We start from the raw sequence: 22681 nt of genomic DNA, 5'->3' as shown, positions 1-22681 counted from the left end.
GCTTGGTGTCATACTCTTTGTTTTAATGACTTTTTTTCTGAATATAATTTCCAGTGTTTTTTGTATCTATAAGTAAACTTATATGATTGCTTTTGATCATTTCTAGTTATCATGATGCGACCAATTCTCAGTGATAGTTGTTTAATTATTTGTTTATGGACTATGGCATTCCTCTCAGTCTCCTTTGCTCAAATCTGCTATTTTCACTTGGAATTGTATGATAAAGACAGTATTTCAAAAAATGTAACTGTTTGATCTAATCTGCATATGCTTATTTGTATAAGAAAGAAAGATAATTGAGAATTGGCCTCATGTGGATGCTCAGTAATGTGTTTCCTTGTGTTCCTTTTTCTCTTGTGGTTCCTTTTTTCAAGAAAATGATGGAATTGATTTAACATAGTGACATTTTTTCTGTACTAGCTCCATCAAATAACATGTGGGCATTGCTGCACAGGATTAGTTTTGGCCAAGCCCCATGGTTTTATTTGGACTTTTTCATGATAACAATGACAATGTCACCATCCTTTATCTCTACCATTGGTGACAATAACCATACTACCACGCTGCTTTATGAGGCAATAACTTGGTTTCCTCATTTATCCACTCAGGAACTGGATTATTACCTCATAAAACAGTGTGATTGTACAATTATCAATTAAATCCTAGCTTGTTGAGACTCTTCAAAAAAAAAATCCCTCTTCTAATAGTGGTTGGCAATAATTCCTCTGTCTGAATTCATACAGGATTCATGGATTCTTGACTGCCAAGGTTATATTTCTCACACTGTTTATCTGTTATCTGATTTTTTTTCTTTGCCTTGAAGGTGTTGTACACTGCTACATCCCAAGAACTGTCTTATATTGTAAAAGAACTGAAACCTTATAGGATATACAACTTTACTATTTCTCTCTGCAATTCAATTGGTTGTGTAACCAGCGCATCAGGAGCAGGACGGACATTAGCAGCAGGTAAGCAAGTCTTAATGGACATGAAAATATATATTGTGTCTTTCTAAACAAACACCTATTAAGCTCAATACCTTCTCTAGTTTGGACTTAATACTTATCTTTTCTGATTTCTCCTGCTCCCCTGATCAGTAACTCTGATTGCTACCTATATTGACATTTTTAAGCAAACAAAAAGTAAGCAAATGAGCTGAAGTTTGAGAGGTCCATGGGAGCCCTGAGTTGCATCTGTGCCATAATAAGCAATATAATTAGATACAGAGTGACTCCAGGGCTCAGCAACCATCTAAGGTCCTAGTGGCATTCTGACAGTTGTTAGAAGTGTTCAGGAGGCTTCTTATGAGGGTTCAGGATGCTTCTTCCTGACCCTTTCTGTGGGCTTTGGATCTACCCACACCAGCCCTCAGGGGCTAAAGGCAGACATCTAGGAATTACTGGGTTGCCCTGATGTTATATTTTGCCTTTATTGGATAGATGGTAGTATATTTATTAATTAATTTTGTTATTAATAAGAAGCTCTTAAGTTTGTGAAATTCAAACAAAAGACTCGTTATCAAGTATGACCTTAGTAGGAAGTGGTTTGTATAGATTTTTGCTTGCTTTACTTAGAATAAGCTAGATTCATATGACCTTCATTACAGGTATCACTAACACCTACATAACTCAATTCCTCTGCAGTTAGTAGTATATTTTCAAATCAGTTTTTCTGTCTGCAATCAAACAAGGCTTGGTGCTTCTTAAGGAAATGCCCAGATGTGAGAAGGTTAAAAGACTCCGAGATGAATGACAGATATTATGCAAACATATTTAGCTATAAAAATTTTCCCTAGGCTGTTTTCCTGGCTGTATTCAGGTCTGATTCTATTGTATTGTTTAACCAATGTTACCAGAGTAACTCTGGTTCCTCAGAAACCAAACACCCCCGAACCAATTATGCCAAAGTCCTCTAGTTGCTTTGGGTTCTTGAAAAACTTGTTTGGGCTCAAGTTATTTCATTCAAGTAATTTTGTTTCTTCAACTTTTCCATCAATGAGATTGACTCCCCAATTCTAAGGAAGCGTGTTTTCCTTCCTTCTTCTAAGGAAGAAGTATTACCTCTACAACCAAAATCTGTGTTTTTACATATTTATATGTATTTCATATGTATGCATACATTTGTGGCATACCTAGATTGTACAGAACTCCATTCTCCTGTAAGACTTTATTTATTTACTTTTGTATATTAGATTATTAGAGGGTTACTGACTACGGATGATAGAGGCAAGCTCCCTGTCTCCTTTTGGAAAAAATGATATAGTTTGGGACTAGAGAACAAAAAAAAAGAGAACTCTGTCTTGCAAGCTGGAGAAGAGTAAAAATAGAAACAACACAAGTTAAGAACTGGCCTGAGAGCAGAAGGATCACAAACATGTGACTGAGGGGAACTGAAATCATGACTTCCCCAGGTTGTAAAACACTTCAAAGTCGTCTGTGTGATGCCTGGGTGGCTCAGTTGGTGGAGTGTGGGACTCTTGATTTCTGCTGGGGTCATGATCTCCGGGTCTTGGGATCCAGCGCTGCCTTGGGCTCAGCAGGGAGTCTGCTTCTCCCACTCCCTCTGCACCTCCCTCTGCCTGCACATGTGCTCTCTCTGTCAAATAAATTCATAATTAGATCTTCAAAAGTCCTTTAGTGTGACTTGCTAACCAATAATCAGTATATTCTATGTAATGTTCTTCCCATTGCTTGTCCAACTCATGTTTGATCCCTTTACTGGTAGGGGAGCTACCCCTTCTCAGACAGATCCAGGTTTGGAGACCTCTTTTAAATGGTGATTTCTTACATGGATCCAGAATATGTCTCTGTGGCCTCCACTCAACAGTCTCCCTCTACTCCCTTGGGGACTCCCCAGAGTCTAATTCATCTTCCTCATGACGTCATTTCCAATAACATTTTCTATAACTAGCTTTTCCTCAGGTCTCTCTCCCACGCTGCATACCACCTCCACAAGGCATTGTGTAGCGCCTCCCACCTGCACCTCACAAGCCAATAGTTTCTACTGCTGGTACAGGCTCTCTCCTCTAGATGAGATTCTTTTTGTGGAAACAAACTAACGAAGCGGACTGAAGGGAGACGTGCCTGTCTGAAGAGACTAGATGGAGTCTGGGGGGTGGAAAGAGAAAAGCAGGACAAATGTCTATGAAACAGATCCTGCCTGGTCAATTCACCAGTGAGAAGAACTGCACTAGTAACACCCACCTTGGTTGCAGCAGCCGATTTCTGTGGCATGGAAGGGACATAGCTCTGGGACGTGGCTACCATTTCAGCTACTGGTGAGGGTACTGGAGGCCACTTCTGTCCACTGAACAGTAGTGAGATGAAACTAAGTCCTCTCAATCCTCTCCGACACTTTATCTTTGAAAGATAGAACTTGGAAACTTCTCATGTTCTCTGAAAGCTGTGAGATGCACAAATTAATCGACTTTTGAAAATAAGAGCTTATTCGTATATTTAGTGTAAGAATGATAAGCCAGGATGCCAGGGTTTAAATTCAGACCTCTGCCATCAGCTAGCTGCATGACCTTAAGTAAACTACATTACTTCTGGGGCTTGATCTTCCCATTTAAAAATAAGGATAACCTATTTTATATAGGGTTCATGAGGATTAAGAAAGTTAAATATTTAAAGCAGTGCCCAACACAGAGTAAATCCTGAGTAAAAATTGTTATTTTTATCACGATTATTCTCACTATCAGTCACAATGCAAATTTATAAAGTTTCTAATATTATCAAAATCAAAAAGCTATTTTACAGTTTTGCTTCTGTAATACTACATAACACAAATGAAACCATGCAGAGTCCCAGCACTAAGGATTATATTACAAAAATAAACTGTAAGAGTGCTAAAGTCTAAAGTCATTATTTTTCAGTTCTGTGAGGACTGTGCCATTCAGAATTATGGTAAGCATTTCAAAATTTTGCCCAAAAACTACAGATTTCAAATTTGTTGTTTGCCGTACACAGTTAACAATGTGCCGTGATTGTACAGTTACTGTATTTTGCTGTGAATGCTCAATTCAGTAAGCATATAATAGGGCTTACCTATTTAGGGCACTGTGGGGGATTCAAAGATAATTCTATTCAGAGACACCTTAATGGTGTCTATGTTAAGATGGTGACATGCAAGGTAGGGTGAACAGGAGGTTATGGAGAAGGGACAAAAGAAAGCTATGGGAACACAGAATATGGGATAGATAGCTTTGATTTGGGAGATTAGGAAATTATCTCCAATGAAATAGCATTGGAGGTGGACTCTAAAGGATTGGTAAGGATTTGGGTAGGTATTTACGGAACACATGCCATCCTAGTCAGTATTTTAGGACTAGCATGGTTCCAGGTACTGATGAGATGAAAACTGGGGTTTATGGAGATTTCTCTGGTAGTAGAATGTAGAATAGACTAGAAAAGAGTGTTTAGAGTCTGATTGATTTTTCTAATAAGAGTCAAGGGGGGAGGAAGTCAAAGGAACAGAAGTAAAAATGGAAGGAAAGGAACGCAGGTGGATCAAGGAAGAGAAATCCGCAGGTTAAGAAGCAGGAAGAATTGAAGATGACAGTAAATATTGCAGACCAAGGTGATGCCATCAAAGATAATGAGAAAGATGAAGAAAGAACACAAGGGAGAAATAAAGCCATGGGTTTAAGTTTGATCATTTGCTAACAACATACCCAGGACAATTATAAGGAGCCCACAGCAGAAAATGCAAATCTGCAGCTTCACAATGATACAGATTTCATAATTATTGCATATAGATGCAGCTAAAACTGTGGATAACAATGAATTAGTAAAAGCAGAGAAAATACAAATTAAAAGTTCACATCTTAGTGAATGCTATTATTTTGAGAGAAAGAGAAAGGAGGAGTAAAGGGAACAGAGAAATGGTCAGAATTAGAGGGAACGGTTTCAGAAAAGGTAAGGGAAGAGAGAATTCTAGAAGGATCTAGAATCCTGTAGTATCATACGCTGTAGGGAAAGCAAGAGGAATGTGATCTACAAGGAAGGTGGCATTGGTGGCCCTCTCGGGAGCCCTCTATTTAGTGTGGTTGAAGCAGAAGCTGGAATGTAAAGGATTGAGCAGTTGCAGGAGAAGATGTAATGGTACATTTAAAATATTCTCAATGTGTACATTCAAACGTGTAAATTTAAAATTGTTTTTTGTTCCTTGCCAACATTTTCCTTCTACCCAATTTCCCTTAAAAGAAATAAATTAACTTTCGTTTCCGTGTAAAAAAATGCTTTCATTTCTGAAGGAAAAGCTATTTTAGTGTTCTCCTGGGAAAATGTTTATTTCTTAATCCCTTAATACATTTGGTCAGAACTCTGATTCTTCTCCTGCCAAGCAGAGAATAAAGTCACTTACATGACAAAAGTATGGAAAAATAATTTTTGTTTGCCGTTTGATTTATTTTCGAGGATATCATTTTCGGGGAGTGTTGAAATCAATAAGAATGAACTTAATTGTTTTTGTTGGAGTGTGCGGAAAAGCCCAGCAATTCCAGATCCAATATCTTTCTTAGCAGACTTATTTTTGGTGCAGGAGAGTTTTCGGTTACGATTTTTCCTAAGATTCAACATCCAGTTAGAACTCATAGATACTAAGCCATAGAAATAAACAATGAGAAGGTCAATCCTTTTTGAAGAGTCAACAGGTTTGCTGTAGGGAAGAAATAAAAGTTGGCTTACAGCTTATGATGCTTCCTGCCCTGAAATTGCAATCGGAGGGAATATATTACTGCCACAAAATCTAATGAATGTGTGGGGAATTAGCTCTTACGTGCAAATGTAGTTCACATGAATATCTTATGGGAGATTGAAAGAAGCCAGAGACCAGTCAAAAACTTTTATAAAATGGTAACCAAAAGTTGGTAGGAGTGTTCAGCTTTTCCAAAGCCTGGATTCATGAAAGCATGTTTCCTCCTTAAATCTCAGTGACAGAAAAAAAAAAAAAAAAAATACCTGCAACGATCTACCTGACTTTCATCAGAAAGCTTGAGGATTGCAATGTGCTTTTATGTATTTTTTTCCAGTGAGAGATATGGTTAGAATCGGTGCATTTCCTCAGGAATATTGCATTGCTGCTGCCTTAGTGTTGGGCCCACGACAAAGCTGAGAACTGGTCTGCTGGGAGGAACTGGTCACTCCCAGGAGCAGCCCTGTTTCCATCTGGAGCAAAAGCCTCCAAGTGGGGTGTTGGGTGGCTCTGGAGTTGCTTCTGGGTGTTGGAGGGTAATGAGCTGATGGCCCCGGCCCTGTTAGAGCCCTGGTTGTTTTTTTCCTTAAGATCACCCTTGCAATTTAGCAAATTTGTGTGCATCCAACACTTTGTGAATTCGGCACAGTTTAAACCTCTCGTGAGAGAAATTCCTTCTGGAGCTCTGTTCCGGGGTGAACAATGTGATATTTCCTTTGCCTGTCATAAATTGACCTCCACGCTACCAGCTTAGAAGTGCCCATTTCCCATTAAGCAAGTAATTAGCGGTGCATTAAGGTTTTTCTCTGAATCCAGAGTAAAATGTATAGGCTGTTTGCGGCTCAGTTGAAAACACACATTGTTTTGCATGCAGGTACATGAGTCTTTTCATTGTGAATAGGACCCAGAGTGATTAAACAAGCACTCTTAATATGTTAATTTATAATTTTAATTACAACAATCTTGTATATATAGTCATTAGTGAATACTAATATAAATATTTTTCTATCTTTTTATTCATAATGCATAAACCAATCATCCAGTTACTTCTCTGAGGTTGCCTGTTTTTGTTTCATAATACAATCTTTGTTCTTAGTTATGAATGCATTTTGTTCGTTCCTGTCTTGAATAATCCCTCATTAAGCTAGTCACTTTCTGCTCCATGCTAAAAAGGAAAAATTATCATGCAAATGTGGCATGCCATATTAAAAAGCACATTACCAAACACTTTTGTTGCTGTCCTTCAATTAGTTTCCCTTCTTTGAATTTAATTCCATTTGTTGTTAAACTACTGACTTGATGTATGGACTCATGAATCTGAAGCTGCTGCCAAGAAAGTGGGGGAAAAAAAAATCAAAGCCTCCTCGAAGAGCTGCAGAGGCGAGCTGAAATGAATTTGCTTCACCTCTGACAAGAACACTTGAACAGCGCTGGAATCCTCTGATGATTCAACTTGGCTAATTATCCAATTATTTATTTCAAGAATAAAGGCACTGTTTTACAATTAGAGAAGTGTAAAGCAATCTGAGAAATTTGGTAATGACAGATGACTTAAGTAACTTCTAAGATAAACAGTATCTGTGCAAACTTGTCTCACTGAGTGTTTCCAGGCAGCAAGTCGTGTGTCGCGGCGTCACTGAGATCCTCAGTACACTGAGGGTTTTGTTTGTTTGTTTTGCTCTTTCAACAACAGAAATTATTTTACAGTTTTAACCAACATGTCACATTTCCGTGGCTCTTAAGCAATGTTTAAGTTGTATTTCGCTTGATTAAAAGCTTTTGGTTCAAAGCAATACTTTTTAATTGCCTAATGATATAAGTCAGTTCTTAGGAAAGAACCGCACATTTAGGAGTTCATTTGCAATATAACTGAAAAATTCATTGCATGGCAGTAAAACAATTTACTGTTAATTACAAGGAGAAGAATTTGCTGTAGCATGCTCACAGATTGCCATGAATCATGCAGCACTCCTAGAGATTTATAACAGATGTGTAAGTGGGATGAATTAGCAGGGTTTAATAACAGAGACACAAATCATGCAGACTTCAAGGAGCTTTAATTGATATACTAGAATGTGACGGGCATGAATCACTCAGCCATTCAACAGCACTGTAACATATGGTCAGCTCAATATGCTGCATCTTAAATCGGTTGGTGAGTCGTTGGTTGTCCCATATGGTGGAAGCAATATATTTTTCATGATTAAAAAAAAAATACATCCATTTTTTAAAGAAATATGATTGCAAAGCATGTTTGTTATTGAACAGTCACCTGAATGCCAAACTGGGTCTTTTAATGATTTTTTTTTTTTTTTTAACATGGCAGCTTCCCAAAATAAATAGCGGCTACTACTTGTAATACCAGATCGCTGGAGGCATTGTCAGGACCAAATTGGTGCTTGTTGGCACACTTGATCCACAGCAAAGCCTATGGAAGAGCGCAGCTGATGGTAGCTCCGATTGTCAGGGAAATCCTTCAGGCTCCGGCAAAGCAAACAAAATGAAAGGAATGATGTCACTTTTGGAGAAGTTCAGGAATGCCCAGCTTTGCAAAGAGAATAAAATGCATTGACTGGGAGGCACCTACTGAGCAGGGTAGGAAAGGGGCTGTAGTGACACTGTTTCCCATAATGCAGCAATTTGGATGTAGCTCTTTATATCAGCCTCTTAATGAGATGCTCGGTCCTTCAGGAACATTCTAAAGGGGATCCTGGCTGCCCATCCCATGGATGGTAGCACCGGTTCCATATCGTTCTTGAACAATTATTTCAGCTATGGAAACAGATATCCCGGTGCCGATCAGTCACTGGTGGCGTGCAGAAACCTTTTTTACTGAAACTGGAATCTGGCAGCTTTCAGCAGAGCTTTTGCAGCATTAGTAAATCTGACAGCCTTGAAAAAGGAATATTGCAGCCTTAGAACTGTGGCTGCCAGAATTTAATGTCAACAATTAAAATTTATTTTGATCCTTACCTACTGTTTATTACTGTTTGTATACACAACAGACCTTACTAATACAGAGATGCACTATTAGATGGAATTACCATCTGTTCAGAGTGAAATGCTGGCATCTGTCTTAGATGCTAAAACTAAAATGATATTATTTCTAACAAAACAGAATTAACTGCTTTCTACTCTCACCAACTTTAATTTTGAATGTGTGGATGCACCCAAGGAAAGGGCTCATTGATGAAACTTATAATGACCTCTGTCACCAGGTCTGCATTTAGGTACGTGACTTCAGTAGGGGCTCTGTTGGCCTTTGTGGCATGCAGAAATCATGCTTCTTAAAGCTTTGAGCTTTATGATGTGTTATCTACAGGAAGGCGTTAAAACAACACAATTAGAATATGGAAAAATTGGCTGAATCAAACAGACTGCAGTATATAAAGTATTTTGATAGGGGTACCCTACATAAGTACAAGGAAAGAAATTAAATAGACAAAAATTCATCCGAACAAAGTTGCCATAGGTCCCACAGTGACACCTTTAGGAAAATATAAACTGTATCTTCCTTTTAGACAATTTTTAATTTGCTCCTACACTGACATATATAAAAGATCTATATCCGGTGCCCTCTCCTTTTTTTTTTTTTTTTTTTTTTTTTTTTTTTTAGGCCTAACTATCCTATTAACAAAGGTCTCTCTAGCTTTTTGAAGTTAGAGAATTTGGAGTATCAAGGACAATGGTGGTTTCCATGCTGACGTCGGTTCGGTGATGCTAATTTCTGAGAAGCCAAACTTCAGTTCTATATATCACAAAATAATAAATTGTGTCACACCAGCATTTAATGCATGTACACAGTGCATTAACTGTAACTGTAGTACATTTATTTGTGCTAGAGGAGACTTGAAAATGATTAAAAAATCAATACTTTGCTGTCAGAGAAGCAAGTGTTACGATGCATTTAAGTAGTTAATTGCATAAGCCCCATAAAAGCTTCAAGTTTGGGTAGCAAGGATGCCATAATTACAGTCCAAGCAGCTACCTTTTATTAATGGTGGACTTTAGGGAACAGTGCTCACTGTCAGCACTGCTGCTGCGTGTGCGGTTCAGAAAGCATGGGTCCTCTCCTCTGCACATCTAGGATGCGAGTTACTTGCAAATTATTGATGATCACCAGAACAACAGCTGGTAAAGGTAGTGTTTATTCACCAAGGAGGCAATTTGCCTTAAATTCTCTAAAAGCAGTGCTTTCTGGCCTTTCTTTATGTCGTAAGACGTAGAGAAGTCTTAATATTCCTGTATGCCAGGCTGGGGTCGAGAAACAAGGTGGCTCAGAGCTGAAGGGGATGAACTGGCTGGCTTCCTGAAGGGCTGAGAGGATCCATATGTCATATGTCCAGCATCCCTTCTGGTTTACTCCTTGAGAAGCACTGTTTGAAAATGTTCAATCATTGAATTTTGAAACCGGAAGACACAATTGGATCTGTCATGCTCTTCAACAAATGAGGCCAAACAACGAACAGAGGGGCCAAATTATGGATTAGCCTGTGTGCCATGACTAGGGACCAAATGAGCCAGTCTAGAAGCGAAGTTTTCTCCTTGCCAGATCGGTTCCACTGCACATATTCTCTCTTGAAGAAGACTAGTAAACAAAGAAGGAGGAAAGGGTGAAATGGATTTTGTTTCTGTTTATCTGGTCAGAAGAGAGAGCAGTGAACAAGGCAAGGCTGGCTGGTTTCTGAGATTCTGAGAAGCTTCTGGACACTGACTGGAGAGCAGATGCAGTAGGATGGGCTCCAACTGAGAAATCATGGCTTCCTGGCCTGGATCTCTTGTGCAAGCCCTGATCCCAGTGCCCTTCCGTGGGTGTTTTGGCCTAGCCATGTTTGGGCAAATTACATTTCTCATGACAGTTTTGCATTTCTGAGGAAAAGTCAAAATCGTGTTCTATTGACAAAGTGCCTGAGGATGTCTTATGTTAATCCGCTCCCCACATAGGCCTGAAACGTCGAAAGGCTGTTCATTCCTGGATTCCTGTCTTTGTAATAGAAAGTTGACGATGTTTTAAGATATTGACACTGCTATGCAGTGTTCATAGGCAACAAACTCTTGCTTGAAAACAAATAAGGAGATTTGATTTTAAAGACCTGCCATCAACCAAAGCTTCTGCTCATTTAGCCTTCCGTTCTTATCCTATGACACTCAAACTCCACACTACATAAATTTTGCACATGTAAATTTATGCATTATGATATGCTATTAATCAGATTATAAAGTAATAAATGCTGCATAAAGAAGAATGTCTATTATCAGAGCATTTTATAAAAGAATACTTACAAATAGAAGAGCTAGGCTGGGAGCTGGATACAAAGCAGGTGGAAAAAATACAAAAACATTGTAATTTTATTCGAAGTAGAAACAGACTTTGTATGTTGTTATTCTTTGAAATGATGGATATTGAAGATCCATTTTGTACTTTACAGCTATAAGAGGATTTTCTAAGTAAATACAGATTTTGAATGTGGATGAATTGTATCCTTTTATAATATGTAATATGAAAGATGTGTTATTGCCTAATAATAGTGCCTTGCATTTGTGTAGAAATTTGCTTTGTAAAACCTAACACAATTATATATATTGTTTTTAAAGCAGTTATTGTCAAGATATTCCACCAAGAATTTATCCTCATGTTATAGATGGGAAAACTGAGGACCTATATAAGCTTTAAGTGATTTTCCTAAGTCATGTGGAATTGGAAATTAAAAAGTAAAATATAATCTCTGAAACATTATTCTATGTTGTCTCTTAATCCAGTTTTGTGATGAACAAATTTATACCTAATCCCTTTACCTTGATAGTCTGAGAAATAATCCTTTATTCCTCCTTTCTCTTAGTAAGTATGTATTTTTGTGAGTGTGTTTAATAGTTCACAAATATCTATTTTTCTTTTCATCACTTTACATGTATGTGTATGTGTGTGACCAGTCTGGTTTAATTGATTGAAAATTCCCCCTCTGGTCTTAGGGAAACTGAAGATAATGACTCAGTAGGGTGCTCACCCTTTCAAACAGGCTGGGTTGGCTCCTCTAAGTGAAGCTACAACATACCAGCTGGAAAGTTGTTTGGTTTTTTTTTAAGCAAGAGAATAAAAAAAAAAAAAAAAAAAAAAACTTAATTTGACTCATTCTTTGTAGTTGACTTCCTAAGAATAGTCTAATTGCTTGGTGGAATAATTCCCCTGTGAATTTAGAAGGGATCCACTACTTGTTAGAATTTAAACAGTCAACATTAATTGTAGTGGGTTCTCAGTAAGAGGGCCCTTATTGATTATAATCATTTTGCCAAATTAAAAAAAAGTGCACTCTCACTTTTAGGAGATATTTTTTAAAGAACTATTGAGTTGCTGGAATTCTTTTTGTTTTATTTGACTCTGAATTTATATTCCTGATTAAGAAGTGATTTCGGATTATGCTTTCAATGGGGTAAGGGATTCTGAATAATGTAGTGGTATAAAGCTTCACCATTATCCCTAACTAGCTGGGCGGTTGAAATGAAGGAATATCAAATGTCAAGTAAATGGGACTTTGAGTAAGAGGCTACTTTTTAAACAAGGATAATACTCTTTGGTTCTCTAGAAGTACAGGAGGCATATTCCTAATTTCCCTAAATATTTAGATAAAATGGAAATCATATTCCTAACACACCAAATATATATAGTTTGTGACTCTCTAGATCTTTGCTATCCAGTATGGTAGCCATGATCACCATTTATGGCTATTTAAGCTTACAATAAAATTAATGAAAATTAAACAAAATGTAATTCCTCAGTCTCACTAGCCACATATCAAGTGCTCAGTATTCATACATGGCCAATGCCTATCATATTAGACAATATGGATCTAGAACATTTCCATCATTAGAGAAAATGCCATTGGATGTCACTGGACTAGACGATATTTTTCAAACTAGAATGTCAACCTCTCTTGTCCTATAACACTAGGGAATTGTATGTGGGATGCAGAAAATATAACAAAATAGTTCAAAATTCGTCTTTTGTGCATTTATTTATTGATTTATTTGATTATGACTTTTTAAGATTTTACTTATTTATTCATGAGAGACACAGAGAGAGGCAGAGACATATGTAGAGGAAGAAGCAGGGTTCCTGCAGGAAGCCTGGTGTGGGACTTGATCCTGGGACTGGGGATCATGCCCTGAGCTGAAGGTAGACACTCAATGCTGAGCCACCCAGGCATCCCTTATTTATTTATTTTAAATATTCATTTATGTATTTGAGAGAGAGAAAGAGCAAGAAGGAGGGACAGAGGGAGAGGAAGAGAGAACATCTCAAGCCGACTCCCCATGGTGTATGGAGCCCAACTTGGGGCTCCATCTCACAAGCCTGAGATCACGACCTGAGTTGAAATCAAGTGTTAGATCCTCAACTGACTGAGCCACCAGGTGCTTCTCTTTTGTGCTTTTAAACAGCAAATTTTAGATAGATAATAAAAATTATGTAATTCGTCCTCCCCCATTGCTTCCCTGAACCCAGGACTCAAAAATATTTGACAATCCTTCTTCCCCGGTTAAGCTCATAACCCATAATAGCCTGCTAAAATTTTAATACAAGAATGGAATTCCAAACAATGAAGAGAAACTTCAGGGGGAAAGAAATCTCTAGATGATTAGCTTTTTATTTTGTGTTGGATTATTTTGAAGATGGAGCAAAGCTTGTAGAGTGAAATCTTTGAGAACTCACCATTTACTAATTTTTGGCAGGGAATGCTAAAGGAAATCATGCATAAAATTTACAGATTTATACATATCTAGAAATAAAAACATCGCATGGTTTGCAATAGCAGAAGATGAACAGAATTGTTAATTATCTTTGTAAGTTGATGAACACATTGCTCAGTGCCCTCTTCTTCATGCAAAGTTAAAATAGAATCACAGTTAATTATTTCCCTTTGGAAAGCTGGCCAGCTTTCTAGAGAGTAACAAATAGTACTTGTTCTAAGCTGTTTTAAGGTGAATTGTCTTTCATGGTTTAAGGATATCAATTCTTGTATTCCTGTCATTTTAATTTATGTCTATCGAAATAGGCAAAGACTCTGTGTATGCAGAAGGCTATGTTAACACGGCTTTAGTTTAAATCCTTAAACAGTCAGCTTGGTGATAATGATATTTGTTCCTTTCTTTGCTTGTGCCACTCAAATCCAGCCAACCCACTTTGGGTGGGGATGAATCGCAGCCTATACACTCAACTGTTTAAAGAAGAAAACACAGGAGGGTACTCGATGTAACAAGTACTGGGTGTTAGTATATGCTATATGCTAAAGTCTACCCTGGAAACTAATAATATGCTATATGTTAACTAAATTGAATTTAAATAAAAATAAAAGAAGAAAAAAATCAAATGAAAACTTTATTTTTATTAACTCAATGGTTACCCTTATCCCCTTTCTAGTAGATTGTAGGGAAAAGTCTCTATCTCTGTTACTCATTCCTGGAGTTTCCCAGGAGCCTCCAGAGAATTGCCAGTGTCCCAGGACCTCTAAACATGCCAGTGTATGCATGGGCATACATGGGCACAGGGCATTCCCTGCAGCTAGGCATAGGCCCTGTTGGTATTGTCATTTCAGGGCCCAGGGGGCTGCCCCGAGTCTACGGAACCTGGACCAGAGTTCATAAACCCCTGAGCTCACAGGCTCCTTTTCCTCATGTGGATACACTACTTGGCTTTCAGAGTGGTTTTGCTTATTTGTTTTCCTTTAGTTGCTAAGCTTTAAAAATCAGTAAAACTACACATAAAATGACTATCTTTAATGATGTAAAAGATTTGGCAACTTTGGGTCATCGTTCCTGCATTATTCATTGGCTGGAATGAATTAGTGACTATTCACCGGGCCAGGTTCTTTTTGAACCCCACACGCCCTCTTGTCCCATGAACTAGCCCATTTTAATGATTTCCTTTACTTTCTTGGATCTGTGAATTGCAGCCATAACTTGAAGTGATGTTAAGATGAGGGCCTCTACCATTTGTGATCAGTACCCACTGGCGGTGGGCACAGGTAGTCACAGGCTGCAGGTTTCATGAGGGATCTGGTGGCTTCTGGGTGAGGTAGTTTCCACTCAGGCAAGGGAATTTCTCCAGAAAAGGGGCCACCACAAGCCAATTAGAGACAAACAGGCTCATTGCACCATTATGGTACCAGGTTGGTAAAAGGAATTGAGGTGAGACACCAACAGAGGGTAATACGTAATATTTTTTTCTGAATGAAAAAGAATAGAGAAATTATCTACAAGAAGAAATTTTATTTAATCCTAAAAGTTTTATGATAACTATTTGTTAGTCATTTAAATGGTGTTTGGTCACATTTAAGATAAACTCTGTCTTGTGTCTTCAGTTCATGGAGCCATGTAAATTCTTGAGACCACAATCAAGTTGATCTTGAGTGTGATGTACACAAGTACATGTGTACGTGTGTTGAAATATCTGTGTCCAGAGACAGAAGCTAAGTTCTCGAATGTAACAAGTGTCTTTTGACATTTAGCGCCAACCCAACTGAGGCCTCCCATGGTGGAAAGAATCAACAGCACAACCATCCGTGTTAGATGGCTCGCACCGGAAGAACTCAATGGACCCTCTCCCATGTATCAGCTGGAGAGGAGAGAGTCATCTCTCTCAGCTCCCACAGCCATAATGATGAAAGGAACTCGTTTCACAGGAAATGGATATTATAAATTTCCCAGCTCCACACACCCAGTCAATACGGACTTTACTGGTGAGTGTTTTTGACATCACTCTATTGCAGAGGCACTAAGCTCCAAGATGTTTCTTACTATCTTGTTATTTTTTCACAGTCGGTTTTTACTATACCTGTCCATAGAAATACTAATTCATAAATACTAATTCATATAAATACTAATTTATAACTTCATCTTGTGTCAACTTGTCCATCTTTTTAGTATTCTGGGGGGGGGGGATGTGGGTAAGTAAAGGGAAGAGAAATATATATGTGGGACGGTAGCCTTATTTGATCAAAGTGTGTGCTGGAAACAGCTTTCAGACACCATTTACCAGAATGTGTTCCTCAGACGACTTTACATGCTCTACAAAAAAAGAAGAGTTCTATGGATGGGTGAGTTTGAGAAATGCTCCATGCTATTAGAGATTCTCAGTACATATTGAGTTATTAAAACCCCTAAAAGCAATTATAAGAAAGCTATTTGACTTTGCTTAGCTTGGTATGCCTAATTTTTATTTGCCACTTTTTTTAAGCATTATACCATCAGTAGGTTTTTTGGAGAGCATTATGGGAGAAACTAATTTTGGGGAAACGTACGTTCTATGGATATGCTGGCACTATGGGTAAGTGAGGCACTTGCTTTGTGAACAAAATGTTAAGGCATAAAAAATTCCCTCAGGAGTCAACAGAAATAATATTTTCATACAATATATTTTTAAAATGAAAATCAATGCCAAAATATTCCCGATAAAATGCCAAAATTTTAAATGAAGGTAAGCTTCATCCCTCACTTGCGGGGCTCTATAATCCTGCCTCATTTGTCTCACCCAGTTCCTGGTCTTGCTGGTCCTACAATGTTCCAGAAGTCCTGTTACCTTTCCAAATTAGAGTTTCTAAAAGCGCTATTTCACTATAATTACAGAAGACTGTAACTATTTATGTTGCATACTTCACTTTCCCAATTTTTAAAAAATCTACAGAGAATAAGGTTCATGTGATTCTGTAAACTCGTAACAGTATTCATTTAATCCAGGAGAAAGTCATTTTGGAGCAAGTAGTCTTCAAAATGTTGCCTATGTTGAGGACAGATCGTGAGGTGGAATTTAAGCTGTAAAATGTGGCTCGAATATTATTTATTTAATATTATTTATTTTTATTTAAAATAGTAAATAGTTTGCTTTTAAGTGAGGCTGGCTGCTGATGTACGTTTAACGTGAATGATATCCCAGCAGAGATATATTGAGGCAAATGCCTGCTTAACTAGTGGCCTGGTACCTCAGAATCATTGTGGAATATTAGAAATTCAACCATTGAGCAATCATAAAATGTTCAACTTCTGCTTAATATTCGTAAATGTCAAAGAAAGGAATGAAAAGAAAAAAAAATAGGGATCTGGAAAAGAAAGTTAAAAAGCCTATGGATACAGAGTTGAAAGGCCCTTTCACAAATGGAAATAGAAATTGCCTACCTGGTCCAACATTTGGCTTGTGATGTGTTTCTTGGAGGAAACAGCACTCGTTTCCATTCAGCTGAGTATATCTGCTGCTAGCATGTCAGCTCAGATTTGCTGGCTAGCCAGCAGACAGATTTTTGATGGGATCACCTACTGTTGTTGCAGTGAAAGATAGAGTGGCCCGTCCACCGTTAATAAATTTAGTCGTCTGCACGCTCTCCCTAGCCGGCCTTATACTCTGAGGTGCAAGGGCTAGGGGCAGATGTAGCGTCTGGGAAGTTTTCCAAATTCCTCTTTAAAAAAGTTAGGCTGTAAACACCGGCCTCACTGAGCAGGATCCTTCTGTCTATAACAAAGCCTCCAGCTGCACAGAAAATGTGTTTGGAGTACACATCATTTGAAGGACAAGGCGGGGAGATCACAATTTTGGCTTGAACTGCTCCCTGGAGGTTTGGTGATTCCCAGAGAATAAGAAGTTCTTCTGCATTCAGGCACGTTCTGGGGCATTACTAGCTCCTTTTTATTAGCAGCTTTGTCTGACTTTTAAGGTTCTCTTTAATGTTTCAACCGGGTCTACGTCAAATTATTGGTTTGACCCTTTGGGTCAGTTAGCAGGTTTGGTTGAAAAATTGTATTGAGCTGAGCCATGGTTACATGAAGTTTACCCAATTAATAAGCTAGGGCCAGTTTATAAAACCCATGCAACAGTTTTCTCTAAACTTATGTCTTTCCTAAACGCAGAGGTATGTGAATAATTAGCATCTTCTATTTCTTTTATTTAAATAGTCTCTTATCCAATCCTTCCTCAAGCCTGTAGGTAGGAATTTTTAGCCTCCGAGTACAGAGAAAATGAGACGGAGGTACCATAGCTACTGAAGTTCAGGGTTGAAACGTGAATTGGAAACTTCTGATTCAAACACTGGTGCTTTGCTATGGAGGGGGAAGATTTGTATGTGGACAGTTCTTTGGAAGTTGTAGAATAGGAAATACCTAAAAGTAATAAATGAGGATGGGAAGGGAAGTATTTATCACTCAAATATTCCTTACCCAACACTACTAAACTTTTTTTTTTTTTTTTTTGCATTTCTCTTTCAGTTGTTGGCTTTTCAGGCATGAATAGTAAATAGGGTTGGCCTTTTTATTTACTTGCACCCGAAAGCCATTTAGAAACCACTTTTCTTTCCATAGCAATTGATTCCAGAATGTTCCTAGAAGCTAGATCTCTGAATGAAATTATTTTAAATGGGGCTGAAATGCTGTATGTCAAGTGGTGCTATCAACTCACATTTCTATATATTTATGCAGTTTTTTTATATTCTGAGGTGAATTTAAAGAACAAATTTTGGAAGTCTCTCAAATAATTATATGTAATAAGTGACTAATTGTTAAGAGCTAAAATGCTTTTATTTTGAATTGTTCACTTTAAAATATCAAACTCTAAAATAACTTGAAATATGAATGGAGATTTCAAATAATATTCAAAGACAAAATATATAGTAATGTATATTATCGTACATATGTTGTATATATATAAAATAAGTCAGATTTCACCCATTGATGACAAGACTTATAAATACATTCATAGCATGTTCCATAGTCATTAACAGTGTATTGCAAGTCTCAGTATAAATGCTCTCAGTATTACAGTTCCAGAAGGGAATCTCTGGATGGCTCACACCTCTTCCATATTTGCTTTAAGTGTTTTTATCTCATATGATATAATGAAAACAATTTAAAAATATGAGTATACGTTCTAACATGTTGCTTAATATTATATTTTCTATCGTAAATGAACTTCATCAAAATTTACTTCTGGGCAGAAAAACTAATCAGCTTTGTCTTTTTTAGGTTCTGTTTTTGGTCACTTTTCCTTTTGGATACAAGTGTTCTATAAAATAATCTTCAGGAAGGGTATATTATCAGTCATTTACATCATAGTATAAATTTAAGATCAAGTATTAACTTCCTCACTTCTATATGATTACGAGTCAGTGCTTAGGGAGCAGACTAATAAGTCTCAGATCTAGGCCCCATTGTTTATTAGTTAAATGTCATTAAACAAACCACTTGATCATTTTTGTTCCTTTCTTTCCTTTTCTTTAAAATTGGCATAATAATACTGCTTACAATACTCATATCTAGAAGTGGATGAGGATGAAAGGCAATAGCTCACCCACTGAACTCTGCAGTATCTGCCACACAGATTACTTAGAAGTCATTAAACTTTAGCTATTAACTGTTAGTCATTTAACAAATGTTTGTTAAGCGTTTACTATGAGACAGGAGCTTTTCTAAGAGTCTTCTGAAATTTATAAAACCAATATTCTCCTAACTCATCTGCTGTTACACATAATGTAAGATGTGTGTACCTAAATGTTCTATTTAGGATATGAGTAATATGCAGTTTCTATATTAAAATGTGTTATTTAATTTTGTTATTGAAAATGGTTAAATTAATATACCTAGTATTGAAACATTGGATAAATGATTTTTTCCATGGATCTAATCATGCTCATCTATTAAATTGAGGATTGTGCTAATGCCTCTAACTTCTAAAATTCCAAATCAATGAACATTGCATATTTATGTAGCTTCAAAAATTCAAAATAGAGGTTATTGCTGTGAGTTTAAAAATAACTGAATTTTCAAGTAAATTGTTCAATCATTATTTTTTCACATAATATGTTTATAATTGTAGATTAACATAAATTTATTTTTCTCTGTTAATTTGAGGGGATCTGTTAATTCACAGAGATAATTGAAATGACGTGGAAAGAAATACTCAATATGGAAAAGGATATTCAATTCTTGGGTTATGTCGGAGCATACAAAGAAGCAAAAAATTCACTAGAAGTTCATAATATTGTAACTAGAAAGTCATATAAACAGTCATGGTAAAATATTCTTCTGGCCACATGGGGTTAACAGTACTTTCTCCTTCCAGAACAAGAGTAGCAAATAGAACATTCCCTTCTGCAGCTGGACGGGGTGATCACTGTATCTTCAGAGGAAAAAAAAATGCTCTTATTTTTTTCAGGAATGCAGAGTAAATCCACTTGATTTGCACAAAGAATTTAGTCCCTTCCATGTAATGCTAGTCATCCAAAAGGAAGCTGGTAAAAACAGCAAACTAAACAGCAACTGCTCAGATTGGCATTCCAAAGGTGACCCTCTCTCTCCTTGTCACTTTTTCTTCCTATTAGCGAAAACAGGTCCATGATCATTTGGGGGAAGATTTGACTATTGTAGTATCCAGATGCCAATCACACCAGCCTTTTAAACTGCCTTTACTGGTGACCCTGCCCAGAAATCAGGAACTGCCTTTGGGGAGATCTTTGTAGCAAACCACTGGGGAGATGAGCATACATGTGCACCTGGATGTAATTCCCTTTTATTTGTCTTCACGAGAAATGTGATTACTGATGTTGAATATCTTGCAGATGAGAACTCTGTACACTTTCTTCATAATAATGCTGTTCAAGGACACTAAATGATTGTCATACATTTTTGTCTCCTAGTATTTGCCTTCCCCAAAATGACTGAACTAGAAAGAATGCTTTAGGAAACAGAAATACAATTAATTACTGATCTATAAAAAGAGAAATGCAGCTCCCTGAATCAATATTCCTTAAGAGCATATATTTTATATATTTTTTACTCTATGATATATACATGCTTTATTATTACTTATTATTTTTAGTGGGCAGGGACATTTAAACACTTCTTTAAAGGAAAGCTGATTATAATTTGTGGGGAAAGTGCAAGGAGGGCAAACTTCAGATAGACTAATTAGTAAAAGCATATTAATTCTGACCTTCAACACCCTTGGTACCTAGTATTTGTTGTCCTCTACCTGGGAGCAAGTAGTTTGTCTAGAAAGTGCTTAAAAAACCAACCAACTAACCAACCAACCAACCAACCAACCAACCAACCAACCAACCAATCAATCACCCAACCAACAACAGCAACAACAACAAAAACAACAAAATAAGTGAAATGCCAAGTCCTTCCAGGCAGATTTAAACCACACGTTTTATTTTACCTTTGATGTTAGATGTTAGGCATAGCTGTGGAAAAGCAAATACGTGAGTTGACTTTATGGCCTCAGCAGTTGAATGAACAGGCAGTAATGATACAGAAAAGTAAAGGCAAGAGTAACAACTGGACTTTAGGAACAGGTAGAGAAGTGGCTCTTGGGGAATAAAGAGGCTCCTGGCGTGTTTCAGGTCGACAGAATCAGAGGAGAATATGAATCTGGTTGAGTGTATCTTTATGGACTGGTAGAGACGAGGATCAACCTGCCTGTCTTCTGAGAATCACGGAAGTCAGACCAACCCATGGGTGACCAGGGACATTAAGAAAGTAAGGGTCAAAACTGTCTTGTTCTTACTCCCTTTAGTGGAGAGGTGTAAAGCTGACATTGTTGGATGGGAAGGGATCAAATTCATCATAAAGGCCAATTTATGATGACTGCACGTATTTGAACCCTTGTAATTTTTTAAAAAGTGACACATTTTGAAGCCCGTTTCCATAATGTCGCCTTGGGTTTGAAATGTTAATGGTAGGGTTGGTTTGGGAGTAAGTTCAGTTTCACTTTGGAATTTTATCTCTGTTTTCAAAAAAGAATCCTTTCAGCACATGACTTTTTCCTTCACCAGTGTGGTCTGGCTTCGGTGGTCAAATTGAATGAAATTTGAAGTTTCTCTTTGCATGACTAACCCTCCCCCTGCCTTTTAATTTTTACGGTGTCAGTCTAGAGTAGGAGGTTACAAAGTTCTCCTGTAAATGTCCGGATGTTAAATATTGTCCACTTTGCAAGCCTTGAGTCTCTGTCCCAACTCCTCAGCTCTGATGTGGTGCTGTGAAAGCAGCATAGGTGATACAGAAACAAATAAGGGTAGCCTAGTTTGGTTTGATGGGGTTTTTTTGTAAAAACACTTTATTTACAAACACAGACATCAGGCTGGTAGTTTGCCTATGTTTGGTTAAGTGTCTAGTCTTAGTTCCTTAAATTAATATATAATTTCATCATTAACAATTCATTTTTCTTTCTTCTGCCCTGATGCCAAGAACCTTAAAGATGCGTACAAGGTAGCTCAGATAAAAGAAGCAGGAGAGAACCAACACAACAAAACAGATAGTAATGCTTGGTAAATGGAAAGATCTTGAAACAGCACCTAGTTTTTCCCAACAGGGACTTATGTTGTCAGTAAGCCAAGTCAGCATTGACCATGCTGATGGGATAGAATAATATTTACATTTGGGGCAAAATGTTTCTATTAGTTGATAATTCTTTTAATCAGCTGTGAGGCATCTGAGCTTTCCTTCTCTGTCACAATCACACCAAAATGTATTGTCACCTGATATACACAGTGCATATTTGTTCTCACGTCCTCCTACCACATTCTCAAACACACTGTGTCCACCATGTCCCCAGCTTTTCTACGTGGTCTCACATTTACCTACTTAAATTGTCCAATGTCTTTTCCTTCCAATATGTTAGCCATTTAAAAAGCTTCCCTAAGCTTCATTGCTAAAGAAAAAAAAAAAATTCTCCATCTCTTAATGACATTCAGCATCAACATAATAGAGATTAATTTTAGTTTCCTTTTCATCCTTAAATGGGTAGAAAGGGGAACTTTGAGCAGAAAAAGAATCATTAATGGTCAGCAATGATAGAGAAACCAGCTCCTATGAATAATTGATTAAAATGAATTATTTTGTATATATTTTTTGGAAAAAATTAATTAAAGATATTTAAAGATCTACACTTGCCGTTATGTTATATCTATTAGGATAAATATAACACCCATTGAAGAGTATAGATTAATTTTGTTTC

General features: G+C 37.3%; 1 protein-coding gene across 1 annotated transcript in view; it reads left to right on the top strand.

Moving 5' to 3' along the window:
- The window catches only part of USH2A (usherin), a 702892-nt gene that overhangs the window by 186924 nt on the left and 493287 nt on the right, over positions 1-22681 (top strand). Inside the window, 2 exon segments of the mRNA XM_038586435.1 lie at positions 824-968; positions 15195-15425. Coding sequence (XP_038442363.1) covers positions 824-968; positions 15195-15425 — 376 coding nt within the window.

This window comes from Canis lupus, chromosome 38 (genome assembly GCF_011100685.1).
Source record: "Canis lupus familiaris isolate Mischka breed German Shepherd chromosome 38, alternate assembly UU_Cfam_GSD_1.0, whole genome shotgun sequence".
NCBI lineage: Eukaryota > Metazoa > Chordata > Mammalia > Carnivora > Canidae > Canis > Canis lupus.
The sequence above is the reverse complement of the archived record's forward strand: the minus strand, read 5'-3'. Positions and strand labels throughout refer to the sequence as shown.